Here is a 19,761-nt window from a genome sequence, read left to right as displayed (position 1 = left end):
GAACCATGCTGAGCAATGTGAGACTATTGGGCACATTTCTTGGGACTTATTGATGGAAGGCTCCAATCCTACCTAGTTAATATGTTTGATTCTTTGTGTTTTGTATCATGTGCTTGTCAGATATTGGACTTAAGTATGAATGTTACCATTTAATATTCTTTGCTAGGAATGACTACGTGAAACTAGAGAGTTTACCAGTAGACTTCAGCTTCAGATCTGCTCATCATTTCATAGTGTTATTCAAGTTAAATGACATTTCTTTATTAATCCACCATAACTTTGGCATATTTGTAGAAATACTTTTTCACTGTGTAATAAAATCTCCAGTAAAATTTGTTTTTTTTAAAAAAAAACCTATGAAGTAATGCTCATATTGATTATCTCATTTGAAAACGTTACTTTCGCTGTGTGCCTGGATGCTTTGTCAATAAGCTTTTCTGGGGTTGGGGGTGGCTTTTAAGAATGTGCATTCAGTGTTAACAGTGTACACATTGTACTTTTTCCTGAGCTGTAGAAAGGAAAATATGATTAGACTATCACAGCCCAAGTTTTTATTGTTTCCACTGTTCCACACATCATCTTTTACAGTGGTACCTTGCGTTACAGATGCTTCAGGTTACAGACTCCTAACCCAGAAATAGTACCTCAGGTTAAGAACTTTACTTCAGGATGAGAACAGAAATCGTGCAGCGGCAGCGGGAGGCCCCATTAGCTAAAGTGGTTTTCAGGTTAAGAACGGACCTCCAGAATGAGTTAAGTTCTTAACCCGAGGTACCACTGTACTTTTAAGTCCAAATGTATACTTATGTACATTTCTTGGATAAATTTAGACTAGAGGTATCCCTCGTAGAAACCCAGAAGAAAAGGATGCAGACTCCACGTCTTTATTGATAGGCCTTTATTGAAATGCAAATAATGCATAGGGACAGCCTCAACAATTAGCAATAGGCTGTAAATAACCACTTCAAAAGCAATGGTGTTTTTTATACACTTTCTGATTACACACATGGTTTCTATTCACCAATCAAAGGATCACAGCAATCTTAATAGATGCAACCCAGTGTCATCTTCCTGAACCAATCAAAATCATTTAGCTCTTCAGATCAGTTCTTATCATAATATAATGTGATTACACACAAACTATTTTCAATGTCTTTCTTTATTGACTAATTTTCCTATTCATTAAATGTCTCCCAGTATCCTCTTTCATCTGTCTATTGCCTAGCCAGTTCTCTTTCCATGCATACAATAGCCACCATAGAGTCTAACAGTTTATCCTTTTCATTGTTCTGGAATGGACATTCACTACCTACAGTACCTAAAAGCAGCTAGTTTTGTACTGTAAAAGGTAGGCAGGTACAGACCTTTTCAGTTTAGTGAGGCCATAGACTCAAAAGAAAATGGAATCATCAAAATGATACGGTATTAAATTATTTTCTCCATCACATTTTATATAGCTTTAAATCAGAGTCACAATGAAATCCTATGTGTGTCTATTCAGAAGCAAGTTCCATTGAGTTCAAGTATGAAGAGGTACAGAACTGCAACCTCAGCTTGATCAGGTGAGAAGGGCTGTGCACGTAGATTGCTCCCTCACACAGTGCAAAAAAAGATAATGTTGCAGCCTTTCTCATTTCAGTATCCTGTTGTGATTTTGAAGCACCCGTCATTGTTCTCTTGACCAAGGAGAATAAATTAAATGAATTCTCCCCCTTTCTCTTAATCTGATTATCATATGTTTGATTGGGGGCAGGGGCTGGCAGGAGGGGGGAGGTTAAGCTTCCTTAAGTATTGTCCATTTACTAGCATTCCATATTATGGGTTGCAAAAGGAGAATGTGGAAATCTCTAGGAAGAAAGTAAGGCAGTATTTAGAAATTATGTGGGAAAGCCAAAGGTGCCACCTTTGTAGGATAAGCTTGCCTCTTTTTCTGCTGTGAATATTGCAGTGTATGTAAGTTCTGGAACAAGTGCTGGGATGGGAATGGAGAGGGAGATTTGAGCTGACAATGAGGTTTGGGGCAGGAGAAAATATGGACATACCTTAATTAAGACTGGGAGCGGAAACTTTGCTGGTCTCCTTGTATATACTCACAGGTACATTGGCAAGATGGTTTTTGCAAATACGCAGCAAGACCTGAACACAGATTGAATTTGTTAATTTTCTGTGACTTGTCTATTAACTTACTCAGAGCAGGCCCATGACAAAATAAGATCCAGTAATTTCAGGGAGTCTACTCTGAAGTAACAGTTTGTTGACTACAATCCTGTATTTACCCAAAGGTCCCAGAGCTTATAGTTGTGAGGACATATTTGGCTACATACAGACATGAACAAGTTTCCTGAAGATACTTCATCTACTTTATTTTGCAGCAACTGGTACCATTTGAGAACAATTGCATTTATCGTAAGTACTGTTGAGATAAAATAGAAACTAGTGTAGCCTAAATTGCTCTGTAGCCATCATAATGCAAACAGTTATAAACCAGACTCTTTAGATGGCAATAGAGATGCACAATAAACTCTTGAAAAATCTGAATTTGTTTTCATTGGAAAGGTTTTATTTTGAACCCTACTGTTGTTGAAACTTGAAACAAGTGACGTGAATGTTAATCATTTCCCTAATGTGGTATATAAACTTGAAACCAGATTGTGTCACATGATTCTGATTACCAGGTGATAGTCTCTTCAGTTTAATTGCAGTACAAACATTTCACCAGTTTTCAGAGGCCATCTCTTTTACATCTCATTAAAGCTTTTAAGTGCAAGCCCATGGAAATTTGTAATCATTGCTTTTCGGCATTGTTTCCACTAGTTGCTAGTGCTAAGCAAGCTTTATCTGATTGGGAATGAGATGGAAACTTCAGACTGAGATCCAGTGGCTGAAGGCTACAAAAACGTTATGTTTTAGTGATCAGAATGAAGGTAAGTAGGCTGACTTTTCTGTTGCAATGTTTAAGATTTTGATACAAGCATTACTTAATTTGGAAGAAAATTATAATGTGTTTTTAGTAGCTTCAGTTTGGAATGCATAGTTTGTTTTTCAGTAGAAGTGCATTTCAGACACTTTTCTAGTAGACTGTTTACGAAAAGTTAAGGACTGGAGACGGAAAAGTTGAAATGAACTTTTTGCAACTGCAGTTCAATTTGATGATTCTCTTCAAAAGACTATAGAAATAGCTTTGCAAAACAGCAGTGCTTTGCAAATGTAAATAAATGTTGGATTTGGTTCTGTGAATAGTCCATCAGCATAAATTACTAAACAAGGGCCTATAAAGCAAGATGAAAAACTTAAATTATAGCTCTAAATCATGAATTGTGCCAATTAAGACTTGCTTTCTAATTTTTTATTTAAAAATTCTTGAATCTTCAAAATTCATGATGTTTTTGTATCCTTATAACAAGTTTGCAGTCCATTAATTTCATGAACTAGCTTATCATCTTGCTTTACACGCTGAACAGCTAAGTACTGATTATGCTTCTGTTAGATTTCTAAAAATAAATTAACATTACGGTATTTATTTAATTCAATATATTAATAGCTTCCTATACATTTCAAAGTGATTTAATAAAGACACAAATAAAACATATATAAAACAATATATGAAGACAATTAAAACAATTTTATGTTGTTTTTACATATGAAATGGTTTAATAGTATTAAACACACACACTCTTTGCATAGTCAACCAACAGAAGCAGCCTCAGAGGAGTTTTTTATATGTGACAAAAAACCATTCTCTAGAAAGAAAATATAAACTGCTTCATCCTCCTCTTAGGGGGGAACAAAAATAGCATACATTCTGGAAAGTAGACAAAATATAGAGCGGGTACCTGAACTCTGGCTACCATTTGGAACTAGTAAGAGGAAATATGGCAAGAGATTATTTCTCAAATACTGTATATATGGAAGATAGCCTTTGGAAATCTGAAACAGACTGCACAAGGGAGCAAGCCACATTAAACATAGTGGAACTTCTGATTAAATATGTGAGGGATTTTTCTGCATGTTGCCAAAAAGGGGGCTGCTGCTGCAACTAATTTAACTGCATATAAATGTCTACTAGCCAGTTAAAAATGGGTGCAAATTTAGTTATCTTTTGTAGATGACAGCCTGGCAAAATTTCAGTTGATCAGATTGGCACGTAGTTGAACTTGTCAGTTTCCATGTTGGTTGTACCAAAGAAGGTGGACCTGTAATAACTATAGATGTTCTGTTGAAATGTGTCTGACAACCAAGTGACACCTGCAGTTATATATATCTTGTACTCAATGGTATTTTAGAAAAAAAAATGTTTGTGTAATATTTACATACCACCTTTCTCAGGACAGCGTCCAAGGTGGCTCACAATATCATAAAAGCACAATTGCAATGATCTAAAATAATATTTTTTAAAAATAACAAATGCAGCAGCAGTAACATTAAAAAGGTAAGTTAGAAGTGTTTCAGCTTGGTTTGGTTGTCTTACTGTATTTTCTAAGAGAGCTATATAAAAAGGCAGTTTAAAAAGATGGGTTTTGTAGCAGAAGTATGCTGGTGTCCTTTAGCCATTTCCCCCTTCAGAAATACACAGTGAACATGCTCCCCCGTCTTCCTCTGGTGGTGAATGAGATGTGTCTATTCATGTATTTGGCCTTATAGAGAGGAAAAGCAGCTAGGGAAAAACTTTTAACTAGACAAACAACCAAAAGAAAAACGTGTAAGAAGTACCCTTTTCTCTTAGTGTTCTCTCTCTCACACAATCTCCTCCTTTCTGCTTGGAGAGTTTTAAAAAATACATAGCTGCATGTCACATTGAGTTCAGACCCTAGAGCTGAAGATGCAAGTTGATCTGTACAAGAGGAAATGTCAAGCATTAGTTAATTCTTTAGAAACTACCAAGTGCTTACACACAAATGATGTCCTGACAAATATCAAAGAACAACAATGCCAAAGTGATTTATCTTTTTCAGAACTGCTTTTAGTTTTCCTTAATGCTAAGCTCCTCTCTGCCTTGAAAAATGCATGCCAAGAAAACATAAAGCAAGCTACATTTATGTCACAGGTAGTGATATCAATCAAACTAAACTAGAATTGCATGCAAACTGGCTTTTAAATCACGTTGCAGAAAATCTTGAAAATGTGACTGCAGCTATATTATCTTACACACCAGCCCCCTTTCAAACTGAAAGCCGAGATTGAGTGGTTAGTTGGCCCAGCCCTACTTGACAGGTTCCTAATAAGAGCTTCAAAAGTTTAACTCCCTCCCATTATTATTTAACCTAAGACTAGTGAGGAATCGCAGAGAAGTACATTGGTGTTTATAGTGGAATATGCTTCATAGAGTGAAGCCACTCCAGGCTGGCCAGGCGTCTTGGCCTGGTTGTTGCTTAAGTGTTGTGCAAGAAAGCGACTTGGTATGTAACCTGCTGAGCAGCTGGAAGAATCCAGCCATAAAGACAGCTGCCAATCGCTGATAGGGGAAAGTGGAACATTAACCATTCTCTAGTGTGGTCCAAGGATCAAGGAGTACTCCTTGAGGTCTGAATGGACTTCCTTTCCTCCTGCCTACACTTTGGTTGCTGCAGAAGCTTTGGGGAGCAGAAGAGAGCTTGACTTACGAGCGCAGTCTTGACAAGATGCAAGAGACAGAGCAGGACAAATGAAAGTTCAAATGAAGGTAAAACTGTGTACACAGAGATAGGCAGGTAGATGAGTTAGGACTGGAGCATAAATGCCTCCTGGCAGCTGCTGATCACCACAGCTTAAATTTGCTAACTCGCTCTTCTCCTCCACCACTGTTAACTTGCCAGGGTTCATTTGTTAGGCTTGTTGATTCAAAAATAGACTGAAGCAAGAAAGAAATACAGATGATCTGCAGCATATATGTGAGAGTGCATTGCTTTGTTTTGGGATCTGTGGCATCATTAGCTCAGGAGGTGATTGTATATTTTGAAACTTTTGTCCTTGTTTGTAAGGTATGGAGGAGAGCTATATATCACCATTCCTGGCTTGCCAGTGTGTTCACTGAGTGGGCAGACGGCAGTGTTCTAGGGTTGCAAAATGAGGTTAGGTGTTTGTTCTGTGTAGGTAGAAGAAGGAAGAATCTTCTCAAAGAAGCCACTTGGCACCCTTAGTTTCAGCAGTATTAATTTCAACAGGATTGCCAAGTACCTCACTTTGATTTAAGTAGCAGCATTATTGTCATATACTTATCGTGAAGCTTTTGCCAGTACCGTGTCTCAGTGCTAGGCAGCTTCCCCTGCTAACTTTTTCTGAATAAATTGTTAAAAGCACAGGAGCCCTGCAGAAAAAGTGCCATCAACCCTACTTACAAGTCCTGTGTATTCCTTACACTTCAGAAGTTAAAGCCCTTTGTGCCTCTTAATGGGTTTTTTCTGCTATAGCAAGCAGGATTCAGGGTGGATGCGTTTGTTTTGTTATTGTTTGTATTATGTACTTTGTGGTTTTATTCTGTAAACTGCCCTGAGATCTTTGGATGAAGGGCAGTATACAAATTTAATAATAATAATAATAATAATAATAATAATATTCTTCTTTGGTGATCACTCGTAGCCGAGTAAGATCGTCTTCCATAAACACGGTTTTAACAGTGAGTCCATAAGTGACTGTGGAGGCCAGTTCTAGATCCACACGTCCTTCCACAGTGGGGACATTGGTTTCCAGGTGGGAGCTGATAACGGGGTGGATTTGCCAAGCATGCCTTCCTCTTAGCACGTTTCTCCCTTGCGTCCTGAGTTTGAGTGTCTTCAAAGCCCATGACACCTTTGGTAAAGGCTGTTCTCCAACTGGAGCGCTCGCAGGCCAGTGTTTCCCAGTTGTCAGTGTTTATACTACATTTTTTTTAGATTTGCCTTGAGACAGTCTTTAAACCTCTTTTGTTGACCACCAGCATTACGCTTTCCATTTTTAAGTTTGGAATAGAGTAGTTGCTTTGGAAGACGATCATCAGGCATCCACACAACATGACCAGTCCAATGAAGCTGATGTTGGAGAATCATTGCTTCAACACTGGTGATCTTTGTACACTGATATTAGTTCGCCTGTCTTCCCAAGTGATGTGTAAAATTTTTTGGAGACACTGTTGATGGAATCTTTCGAGGAGCTGGAGATGGCATTTATAAGTGGTCCATGTTTCACAAGCATATAATAAGGTTGGTAGTACAGTAGCTTTGTAAACAAGCATTTTGGTTTCCCTGCGAATGTCCTCAAACACTCTGCACTTCAATCGGGAGAAAGCCACATTCTCAGAGCTCAGGCAATGCTGGATTTCGGCATCAATGTTGGCCCTTGTGGAAAGATAACTGAGTATCAGCAAATGGGAACCAGTGATCAGGGGTGAAGCTCAGTGGTTCATTGTTTTCCATATCCTTTAAAAGGTAACTGGGAAGTCTACTTGCTTGCACACCTTGTTTGGGAGTAGAAAAAATTTCAGTGCCTCCTGAGACCCAATTTGAAATCCTTACTTTGCTTAGAATTAGTCTGCAAGATTTGCTGTGCCAGCGTATAATCATGTAATGGTAGAGTGGAAATGCACATATCAGTTGTTATGTCAGTACAATGTCACACGGTAAAACATTATTCTAATTCTGGCACCCGGCCAACACTGTATCAGTGACTTGTCCTAAGGTACCCCCTGAAAGCCTCACCTTCTGTCTTTTTAATTGCTTTAGAACTGATTCGCTCCCTGAAACAATGCTTCACATTAAGTATGCACTGTCAGTTTAGATTGGCCCTGTAGAAGTTGTGCACTGCATACCAATTATATGTAAAGTGAACTTTCACTGGGATCATAAACACATAACACTTTAATGTGCAGTTTAGTGAGATAATTAGAGCTTTTTATTGCAGAATTGTATTTAAGGCCTTAATTCACCTGTTAAATGTGAACAGATTTCATGCCACTCTGCCTTGACTTCTACTGCAGAACATTCTCTGCAGCTAGGAGCTGTCACTCCAGGGCAGAGGGAAATAGATTGAGAAGGATGGCTTTGCATGGCCTTCTTGTTGTAGGCTCTAGGTTGTTTCTTGGTGGGTGGTGCGCTTGCACCCATTGTCTTACCCTGTTATGCTGGTCATCAATGATGTACACTGCAGTGACAGGCTTTGCTTTTGTTTTAAAGTAAGTAAACATTGTAATATAATATGAAAGACAACTGGCAGACTTCAGTTTGGGATCTGCATCTTCCATGTCCTCATGAACTTTCAGCCTCATCTAATGTTCATGTGGAATCACGGGTTCTCTAGGTTTATTTTGATGAGCATAATAAAAATTGTTATCCTATGTTTGATTGAGGGAAGGGGCTGGCAGGAGGGGGGAGGTTACCCCATGGAGTGTAGGATAAGCTTCCTTAAGTAGTATTGTCCATTTACTAGCATTACTTCCATATTATGGGTTGCAAAAGGAGAATGTGGAAATCTATAGGAAGAAAGTAAGACAGTATTTTGGGACGCGGGTGGCGCTGTGGGTTAAACCACAGAGCCTAAGACTTGCCGATCAGAAGGTCGGCAGTTCGAATCCCCGCGACGGGGTGAGCTCCCGTTGCTCGGTCCCTGCTCCTGCCAACCTAGCAGTTCGAAAGCACATCAAGTGCAAGTAGATAAATAGGTACCGCTCCGGCGGGAAGGTAAACGTTGTTTCCGTGCGCTGCTCTGGTTCGCCAGAAGCGGCTTAGTCATTCTGGCCACATGACCCAGAAGCTGTACACTGGCTCCCTCGGCCAATAAAGCAAGATGAGCGCCGCAACCCCAGAGACGTCCGCAACTGGACCTAACGGTCAGGGGTACCTTTACCTTTACCTAATCTGATTTAGTATTGTAACTTTTGTATGTTTTAAAGTAGGGTTATAACCCCCCTTTTTTTTCTTTTTTAAACTACTTTGAGAATTTTTATAATCAAGCGGTGTATCTTACTAAATAAACAAATAAAGCAGATAAATAAAGTAAGGGCTGTTTGCCAGAGTGCTCTTGAATGGGATCACGGGCATGAACTGGGTTATTCTGACCATGCTGTAACATACAATGCCTAATAAAAGCAACTGAGTTGAGCCTTCCTGGTGCTGTGCCCCTTTGTGTAAGGAAGAGGAGGGAGCGGGAGCAGGGACCCTTTGCGGTGCCCCTTGATGCCCAACCATCTCCTGCAGAGTGGTGCAAACAGGCAGCTAGGCTGGGCCAAGATCCCCAGCAGAAATTCCTACAGGGCTCACTCCCCAAGGAAGACAATATGCAAATAGCACCAACATTAGTTGTCTGAGAACATACTGTGCTTCATGGCAAGGTTAACTAATTTATATGTGCAAAAAAAATAAATTGCTTGTTGGGGACACTAATAACATTTTTTCTGGAACAAAGAAAACCAGGTCTGACTACCAGCTAGGGGTGGTGAGGTGGGCCCCCACCAGGGGTGCAGGCAGTGTACATAAGTATAAATATCTATTATTGCCTCATAAGAAATGGTTTTAAATACAGGGTGAATTGAATGGGTGGGGGGTGGGGTTGGAGGAGAAGGAGAAAGAAGAGCTAATTTGTCTGTGGCCGGGGGGGGGGGGGCGCAATCTGGATGGTTCTGCCAGGGGCACAAGATCACCTAGCTATGGCTCTGCTGACTGCCTTAATAGCCAGCTCACTGGCAACTATTTTCACCCTAGGGTTTTTTGTTTTTTTTTAAGAAAGCTTGGCATGTAATGGTATTGGAATAATAATGCTATTGGAATACAGTACTAATGCTTATATTTATACTGTAACCTAGTCCCCCCCCCCCCCCCGTTCGGCAGTCAATTTCTGAACAATGCCTATTTATGTCCACACTTGTACAGACTTCAATTTAGTAAAATTAATTCCAGAGCTGTCTAAAATACATGTTATCCCTTGCTTATTGGTGTTTAATTAGTGTACTTCATCAAAAAGATTTAACTTCCGGTCTAGGTTCAGCTTTATGTCAATTGCTAAAACAAGTATGGTGTAAGATGGAAAGCCCAGACAATCAGTCTAGGGATCAAGTTAGGGCAAAACAAAGAGCATACCAGGGTTTGGTGCACATGACTGGTCTGCTTGTGGCACATATTTTATTTTCCTTCTGCGTTGGTGGTTCCTGAGGGCTGAAGATCAGTTCCTGTATATGAAGTGATACGCCTATGTCTGAACTAGGTAACTTCAGACTGTAGGTGGTGGCTTGCATCTCTGTCCCCTTCCTAGCCACATGAAGAAAGCCACCAGGTGTTCACATGATGCAGTCTCAACCACTCTTTAGGAAGCACCTTGTGTTTTATCAGATATGCTCTTGCCTATATAACACACAAACCTGTGTCTAACACAGAGGCTCACAGAACTATTACTTCAGAGACGTGCCTTTTACAGAATATGGGGCATTTAGAAACGTTTGGAAAGACTAAATGAACTGGCAGGGGAAAGATCACATGAAAATGCCTGTGATCCAAATCTCACAAGGGTTACAGGTGAGCGAGATTAATAGAATAAGAAAGGTAAAGAGAAGTGAAAACCTTAACTGCACGGTAGTTACCGGTACCTGCCTCGTGGAAGGAGGAGCAAAGAAAAGCGATTTGGGGGATTTTCACGGGGATTGAAGGATCCAAGACTGCATTCTCCAAATGGGTCTGGAGTGGCTGGGAAAGGATAAGGTTGTTAGAGAGAGAGAGAGAGAGAGAGAGAGAGAGAGAGAAAGAGAGAGAGAATGTGGTAGGACAGTATTATTTTCAGTCTCTGTTTATTGTATGCAGTACTGGTTGTGTTCTGCAGTAGTTCATCTTCTGCCATAAACTATGTTATTGATCTCATTGTCTGTTGTGAAATTATGTATCTTACGTCATGATTATGTTCTGCTCCATTCATTTCAACACACACACACACACAGAGAGAGAGAGAGAGAGAGAGAGAGAGAGAGAGAGAATAGGTTGTGGGGGACTGTAAGTGCTTAAATATTGTTCACAGGAGTGAATAATAATATTTGCTGGATTGATTTCTGTTCCCATATGTGTTTTCCTTGGAATTCATAGACATCTCTAGTGGGGGGGGGCGCTTTTGTTCAGTCTAAGATTCTCCCCCAATGGGCTCAGGCTTAGCTTGGCCACATCTGATTCCACTCTGGATTCCTTGGAAACCTTAGCATATGGTTCAAAAAATAGCAAAAGCTTTTCTTTTGGTAGATGTGGGGTTGTGCTTCTTACAACAAAGGATGTGACAAAGAGAACAAAGGGAAGCAAAGGTAGGATGTCTAGCTGAGCAAAAAGGATTTCTTCTGCCATAGATAGCCATGGAGCAAGCTTAGAAGAAAGTGACATGGCACAGTCTTTTGGAAGTTTCCCAAAAAACTGAACAGACTAACGTGCCCATTTGCAAGACATTAATTTCCTGCTATGCATCTCTCTGTCAGACTGTAAAGGATTGGTAAAGAAGACATTACTTGTGCCCTTTGTCATGCCATGACACAATTCTTCCACCAGAGAGTCATTGGGTACAATTTTGTTCTTACTTGTAAAAGATGTCAACACTTTCTCAGGATATTCAGACAATCCAATTACCAGGAGTAGGTGCTTTCAAGAGGATGCATCTTAATTACTATTTGGAAATTTGGGGGGGGGGGGGTGTTCCAGGAAAAGCTGTTCCATGTCACCTCCCAAATTCTCTCCCCACAGAGGTGTCTATGGTGTCTTCATTGTACAGCCTTTGTAATATGCTGAACACACACTTCTGTACCCTGGCCTTTGACAGCTGAGATGACCTACGCTGTATTTTTGGTATGTTAGGTATTGGGTTTACTTGCTTTCAAGTTGCATCATTGTTTTGTAGTAATCTTCCATGAGACTTAGTGGTGAAAGGCAGGTTAAGAAATCCTAAAATAAATGAAAATTAGATGAAAATGTGAACTTGCACTAGATATAGCAGAGATTTCTGGGATTAATTGGGCTAGCATTTGGTTTCCATGGAGAAATTCCCCTGGTGTGAAGCACTAGAGTTCCCCCCGCAAAAGACTAAGTTTAATTTATGGTTTGCTTGAGCTGCCTCTGATCCCACACACTTGAGCTGTGATCTTTGTTCAGAGTGAAACAGAAATGCACGTGCAGAGTTCCAACGGAACCCATATTCGTTGGGTTTTCTTCCAGGACTTCTCCAATTCACTGAGATTTTAACATAGTGTCTTAGTGTGTCTGAGTGCCTTACTCAATTCTTCCTTTTTCCTCATGTGTCAGTAATTTATTTAGACTGTCAGACTGCTGGCAGCATTTTGTGATTCATTCTGTGGTGTTTTCTGCAGGGCTTAATAATTCATACCTGTCTAATTTTAATAATGTAATGAGATGAGAGTTGGTCTCAAGGATCTCCCACCACCCATTTACAACTCTGCTTGTGGGTCAAAGCGGTTGGGCAAGTTTAATGGGGCAGATTTCCTACTGTTGGGAAGATCTGATGCACTTGGCTGGTGAGCCTTTGCATCACTAAAGAAAGGGCGTGTTCATCTACCTCAGTTTCCCCCCTTCTTGTGGTGGATGATATCACCAAGCTGTTTGTGAAGAAGCTGCAGGTGTAGACTGAGAGACAGGCACGGAGAGTGGTGGAGCTCTCAGACAGAAATCTGATCTTCCTGATGGCTTCCCTAGAAATCTGGTGTGGAGCAGTGAATTTGAGACACCTGTTGGAGTGAAGCAGTAGCAACACCTGCACTCAACCTGTATATACCGAATCATGTAATTGCAGAGCTGGAAGGGACCCCGATGGTAATGGAATCCTTCTTTGGAGCTTTTAAAGCAGAGGTTGGGTGGCCATCTGTCAAGTATGATCTAGATGAGATTTCTGCATTGCAGGGGTTTGGACTAGCAGCACAGCGATCCCGCTTGTGTCCTGGCTTATGGGATAGCCGCACGCAGCCTCTCCCTGGCAGCGGGATGAAGGCTCCTGTTGCCTGGGAGAGGCTGCATGTGGCTAAGGCTCCCCCAAGAGCCGCGCTCCCTTTAACGAGCGCATGTAGCGTGTGTGCCGCTCTTTAAAGGGAGTGCTGAGCAGAGCCTCCCGCCTGCATTCGCTCCATAAGACTCATTTCCCCTTACTCATTTCCCCTTACACATTTCCCCTTACTTTTTAGGAGGGGGAAAGTGCATCTTATAGAGTGAAAAATACGGTATATCTCCCTTGCTCAGCACTTTATGTTGGATGGTGAGGGCTGGGCCATAGGGTGTGCCTAGGAACACTGTGGCAGATGTGTTTTGCAGTGTTTTAATGGACCCCTAATTTTATATGTTATGTCTTTTTATTATTCGTTTTGCAAATCGCTTTGGGATTTACTAAGTTCCTTACACAGTGGTACCTCGAGTTACAAAGGCCTCAGGTTACAAACGCTTCTGGTTACAAACTCCGCTAACCTGGAAGAGTTACCTCAAGTTGAGAACTTTGCCCCAGGATGAGAACGGAAATCATGTGCCGGCAGCACAGCAGCAGCAAGAGGCCCCATTAGCGAAAGCACGCCTCTACTTAAGAACAGTTTGAGATTAAGAACGGACCTCCAGAACGAATTCAGTTTGTAACTAGAGGTACCACTGTATTTGCTAATCACCAACCAAAGTAAAGGACACCTTCCAGGGGGTACAGAGCCAGCCCTCCCGCTGCTTAGGTTTGGGACTAGGAGATGGCCTCAAACCTGAATCCTGTAGCCCAATAGGGCACAGCAGGTATAAACTAGCAGCAAGGAAGAAAAATGCCTTCTGCTTCTCCTTTTGCCATCTCAGTTGGCCAGAGAAGCACCACAGGGCTCCTCTGACAGACTGGCTAGCACTCTTAGGGACCAGGAGCTTGTGGCTGCCCATAAGAACGTACAGAGAGTCTGCTGAACCAGGCCAACGGCCCATCCTATTCTCACAGTGGCCAACCAGATGCCCGTGGGAAGCCAGCAGCAGGACTTGAGCAAAAGAGGTGTCTCCCCACAGTGGTTCCCAGTAACTGTTATTCAGAGGCCTTACTGCTTCCATCCTGCCATATACTGTTGGCCCAAACTCTCATCATCACTGACCATTGGGCATGCTGGCTGGGGCTGATGGCAGTTGGAACCCAACACTTGGAGGGCCACAGATGCTCCATCCCTGACCTTTTAACGATAGTTTTCTGGTTGTTTCATGTAGTATTTGCAGGAGAGCCAGTGTGGCATAGTGGTTAGAGTGTTGGACTAGGACGTGGGCCATTGGGGTTCAAATCCCCCCTCACCCATGAAGCTCATTGAGAGACCTCGGGCCAGTTGCTCACTCTCAGTCTAGTCTACATCACAGGGTTGTTGTGAGGGTAAAATGGGGAGGAGGAGATTAAGTACAGTGGTACCTCGGGTTACAGACGCTTCAGGTTACATACGCTTCAGGTTACAGACTCCACTAACCCAGAAATAGTGCTTCAGGTTAAGAACTTTGCTTCAGGATAACAACAGAAATCGGGCTCCAGTGGCGTGGCAGCAGCAGGAGACCCCATTAGCTAAAGTGGTGCTTCAGGTTAAGAACAGTTTCAGGTTAAGTACGGACCTCCGGAACGAATTAAGTACTTAACCTGAGGTACCACTGTACACCATCTCCAGCTCCTTGGAAGAAAGATGGGATGTAAATGTAAATAATGCTAATGCAATCTTCATTGGTCATCCACACCATCAAGAAGTGCATCAGGCATATGATAAAGTGCAGTGTTGTTTTTCTGGATTGCAGGGTAATGCTTACAGAGACAGGCTTGTGGCAATCAGACTAATTCAAGTCTTGATATTGGGCACAGCAGTGTTATAAGTGGGGCGGGGGGGGGGAGTACTTTGCTGTTGCGTGTGAGCATAACTTACACCCAGATCAGGCACGCAGCCAAGGCTTTCCACATCCCTTGACTGATTTTTACTAAGTAGTTCATGAGTTGTCTAAATACATGGGATTTACAAAACCGCTTATAAAATATTTGTTAAAATAATTCAAGACTTCTCTGAACCTCTTGTCCCCTTCTCACCCTGAGTTTCCACTCACACCCTGCCGGTTTCCCTGGAGCAGGGTTGAAGTGCAGTAGACAAATCTAAGCATCTAGATCATGAACCAAGACCATAAAACCTGAAAGTTGACCTATTTTTATTTAGATTAGTTTGGCTTTTGTTGTAAACAAATCTCTTGGAAGTGTTCAGCACATACTGTGCCCTCTATGCACTGGATACAAAAACATCAGGAAGAAGGAGTTTATTGCCTAAGGGTAAAGGTAAAGGTAAAGGACCCCTGGACAGTTAAGTCCAGTCAGAGGCAACTATGGGGTTGTGGTGCTCATCTCGCTTTCAGCCGAAGGAGCCAGCATTTGTCCACAGACAGCTTTCCAGGTCATGTGGCCAGCATGACTAAACTGCTACTAGCACACACAGGATCATGACAGAAACCAGAGCACACAGAAACACAGTTTACCTTTCCACCGCAGTGGTACCTGTTTATCTAACCTAGCTTTCGAACTGCTAGGTTGGCAGGAGCTGGGACAGAGCAACGGGAGCTCACCCCGTTGTGGGGATTCGAACCACTGACCTTCTGATCAGCAAGCCCAAGAGGCTCAGTGGTTTAGTCCACAGCGCCACCAATGTCCCCTTTACCTTATTGTGTGGACAGGCGGAGTCCCCAGATCCCGCGCGGTCCCCCCGTCATGTGGAATAACGACTCAAGACAACGTGCTATGGGATTAAATTGGCCACAACTTTATTAAATTTCAAATGTGGGTAGACCTTGGCTCAAGCATTGGGCGTTCTCCCTCCCCAGTCCCCAGCCGGGGACCTAGGGAGCATCAGGGTTATCCAGTGTGTGTGGGGGGGGGGGATGGGCCGGCTCTGGAGAACATATGTTCAAGCAGAGACAGCCGCCCCCGTTACGCCGCCGCCGCAGGGAAGAGCAATGATGACCTTTCGGCATACGGTCAAAGCCTCCCTTCAGAAAACCCCTTTAAGGGGAACCCTGGTATCGCCGCCGCAAAGAGGAAGATGGACAAAAGGATTCCGCCCAAGGCCTGATACCGCCAAAGTTGTGACGTTTTGCTACGGGAAAGGCGAAACCTGCCAATGCAGGGAAATTCCTTTCCGGCCCTTTAACAGCGACCTTAACGTAGCAGCGCCCGCATACCTGTGAAGAAAAGTTAACCTGCAAAACCTGTGAAGAAAAGTTAACCTGCAAAATAAGACATTAACTGAGGGTGGGTAGGGTGGGAGAAGCTCTGGAGCCAAGTGAGGATTCCCAGGTAAGATCCTCCCTCTATTGTGTGGGCAGGTAATCCCTCCCCTACCTGGCCTGGTCTCCTTGGCAACGCTTCCCCCAGGTGGGATTGGACAACTGACTGAGGTAGGCGAGACCTCCAGGTATCCCACCTGAGGAAAGGCAAAGCCAAGCCTATGCTGATGGGGCCGCTCCAGATCTAGGGCTGCGCGCGTCCACGCAAAGGGCGCCCCCCGTTTTAAGTGGGGAGTGGTCACTATTGCCTAATGCAAGTCTGTCATGGCCTTAGGCTAGAACAATAAACTTATGAACTGATATTTGGAATGCTGATGTGTTTTTAGTTTATTGCTAGCTTATACCTTTTCCGAATGTTTTTAAAAAACTAACAAAGTTGCAGTTGTATTCCTTTGTAAACTGTGTTGAGGTTTTCTACAATCAACCAGTCTATGAATTTTATGAAATAAACAAATGCCTGTCATGGTTTGGTGAAGAATGGCATATAGGAGCCCCTGGTCCACCTGGCTCTTCACTGGCTGGGCTTCAGACAGACTTCTCTCCCAGGCCTTCCTGGAGATGCTGGGGACTGAACCCACTGAACTGCGGCCCTTCCCCAGTCCAATTGTATGGAACAATCTGCATATTTGTGTAATTTGCCTCACTTTTCAGACACTCAGCAAATATTTCAGTGGGTCCTATGGAGCTTTCAGGTGACCTAGCAGCCCTACAGGTGGGGCATGGCTCAAAGGTCTATGTGTGTCAGGGGTTCCTTGAATTTTTAAATGATTTTTTAAAGCTATCTGGATTTTAAATTAATTCCCCATAGTAGGCAGAGGGTAATCTTGAACTTTCATTCATTTTCAAGAATTCCACCTGTTGATAGGGTAGAATTTCTCTGATAAGTTTCTCTCCATGATTGTCATTACTAAATTGGAACCAAATGTTTTTAATCTTTTTAAAAAAACACATGACCACTATTAAGTGATAGCCAGCACCATCTGTTCATTGTACAAATGTAAAATAGCTGCCAGGTATTAATATTGTGTCAAGCAAGTGGAGATGAATTCTGTCAGTTCAGCATTTCTTATCTCACTCAATTCATCTGCTATTAGGAAGGCTGTGAGCTTTCTTCCTATCTCTAGGCATGGGTTAGTGTGAGTGAATTCTAAATGCTAGAGTTTAGGTCAGCACAGATTAATCTGCAATGTTCTGAGATAAAGAAGGAAATAACAAACTGATCTCATGCACAATATTAATGCCAACTGTGTTTGGTCCTACAACATGTGCTAATAGCTACACATAGGTATCTCCTATGTGCGGTACTAGTTATTGCAGATAGTTATTTTTGCCTCCCAAAGTATCTGTTTGAGGTTTAATATTTCTTTTCAAACACATTGGTTTATTTATTAATCAAAACCTTTATTGCATTAGCATACAGCCATAGCAGGATAAGACAAAAATGCTAGAGACAAGCAACCAAACAGAGTTCAAAACTATATTGCTGGCGTTATGACATTTAAATTACCCTAAGACAATAATGTAAAGATTTAGTTGCCGGCGCCGGGAATCTAAAAAGCGGATGTATATAAAACATATAATGGCCCCAAAATTGGCTCGGCACAATAGGTTAAAAGGTAATAAAAGGTAATAAAAAGAATTAAAACAGGTCCAGGTCTAGGACACACTACCCAGTCAGAGTAGCCCTGAGTTTCAAAGCCTGCACTATAAAGATTGCAACCCCCCGTGAAATTTGGGGATTTGCGTCCACAAGAAGCGATTTCAAACAGTCTTCCTTAGATGTGATGGTGGACGGGATCAAGAGGAGGAGCTTAGTTCTTATTAGCTCATAAATAGGGCAGTAGAAAAAGAAATGTATGAAGTCCTCAATATTTCTTTTCAGTCCCAGAAATCTTGGATTGAAGGTGTCTTCTGTAAAAGAGAGTGTGCAAGAATCGTGCCAAGTTCCAAAGATCATCACAGGTACTTTGTTTTGCTTTGTTTTGGTTGAATTGTACAAACAACAAGAAGATAAAAATACAATTAAAAACTTCTAATTCACACTTTAACAATGTTGGTTTTCCTTGAATAAATATAGGCCCTTCTAGCTGCTACAAACATGACTATAATCTAGTTAACTTCAGCCATATTTTCATTTTGAATTTGAGGCTCTTTATCATGTTTCCCTTAAAATGGCAGTCATACTTTGTACAGTATCATTTACTTGTTTTCTGACATGTTTATCCTACCTATCTTCCATCGTGGAGCCCTCTCTGACAGAGCCAGACCTGCTCAGCTTCAGTAAGGTGTTGGCCTCATGTCGCTTCAAACATTTATCCAGGGCACTGCAGGCAACATATTTCCAGTGTGGAACCCACAACCCATGAGTATCATAAGAACCACCCAGAGAGGGGCTGCGACCCCTGCCCAGTCTGCTCACCCCCCCCCCCCAGCAACGCCTTTGCCACCCCTCCTTCCCACACACCTGGCCAACTTCCCCTCCCTTTACACCTTACCCAGTTTCACCCAATCAATTCTTTGACTGCTTTGAAATATACAATACAGGTGATTTTGACAGGGATAGATGTAGTATAAATTATTAATTATTTAAACCGGTGTGGCATGCATATTTAGGAAGTCAAAGTTAGAAACAGTGGCTCTGTTTGTTTGGTTTTTTTACTAACCTTGAAGTTGTTGTCTTGAACCATTACATTTTTGCATTTGAACCTTTCAGTAAGTTACCGACAATGTTGTCCAGGTGAGACATTGTGTAAAAAGTGTTACTCAGGTTTTTTGTGACACTGGTGCAATGAAACGCTTCAGGTGAATGCTCTGCCTTTTTGAAGCCTAACTTTTTTTTTTACAAATGTAACTGTACAACATACTGCTGTTTTTAACTTCTTTTTCAGATGTCCCACAAGATGCCAAGTGTGCCAGAACTTAATTCGGTAAGACCTCATACGATTTGGGACTGCATTTTTTAAAATAAAGAATTGGTGTGAAATATTCCTAACCAAGGATGTGTCCCCTACTAATACAAGTGGTTGACTGCATTTCAGTCAGCTGCCAGAGGATTTACTAGAAATCCTGCTGCAGTCAATAAACTAGGTGTGGCATCCAGAGACTTCCATGCACAGCTGGTGCCTCCTGTTGGATATGGGAAGACACAGAAACAAAGAGAGAGTGCAAGCAGTGAGCTACGCCTGCATATTAGAGAAAGTTTGGAGTGGAGGAATAAAACATTGGTGCTTCCAGGTGGAGGCTGTATGTTGCAAACCATAGTTTGGTGCTAGAGCATCAGCTGTGCATTCAGAATGTCCCAGGTTTAATCCCCAGTATCTTCTGGTCAATTTGGGAGAGACACCGACCTGAAACTCCTCCTCCAGAGGTCCTGATTCCAATGGAATATCCTCACATCTGCTATAAACACTTAACAATAACAGGGGGATATATTATTCACATCTAGTAGTTATATTGTCCACCTGTCCTTCATAACAAAACAAAACAGCTGTGAAAAGCTCCAGGCATCCAGATTATGCTATTCTATGCATATATTTGAAAAATTGCC

At 42.0% G+C, this 19,761-nt stretch overlaps 1 protein-coding gene across 5 annotated transcripts in view; it reads left to right on the top strand.

Annotated features, from left to right (window-relative positions):
* The first annotated feature begins 513 nt into the window (after positions 1 to 513).
* TRPM6 (transient receptor potential cation channel subfamily M member 6) overlaps positions 514 to 19,761 on the top strand; it is an 87,328-nt gene continuing 68,080 nt past the window's right edge. Inside the window, exons 1-3 of one of the 5 annotated variants that reach the window (XM_077935968.1) lie at positions 514 to 2,924; positions 18,097 to 18,176; positions 19,103 to 19,141. In XM_077935968.1, coding sequence (XP_077792094.1) covers positions 2,919 to 2,924; positions 18,097 to 18,176; positions 19,103 to 19,141 — 125 coding nt within the window. In that variant the 5' untranslated portion in view covers positions 514 to 2,918. Of the gene's footprint in view, positions 2,925 to 5,234; positions 5,660 to 18,096; positions 18,177 to 19,102; positions 19,142 to 19,761 lie in introns of those variants that run through there. The other 4 variants (XM_077935972.1, XM_077935971.1, XM_077935969.1 and 1 more) reach the window with 4 other exon arrangements.

The sequence above is a fragment of the Podarcis muralis genome, chromosome 11, assembly GCF_964188315.1.
Source record: "Podarcis muralis chromosome 11, rPodMur119.hap1.1, whole genome shotgun sequence".
In the NCBI taxonomy this organism is placed as follows: domain Eukaryota; kingdom Metazoa; phylum Chordata; class Lepidosauria; order Squamata; family Lacertidae; genus Podarcis; species Podarcis muralis.
Note: the sequence above shows the minus strand (reverse complement) of the source record. Positions and strands in the feature narration are given on the sequence as shown.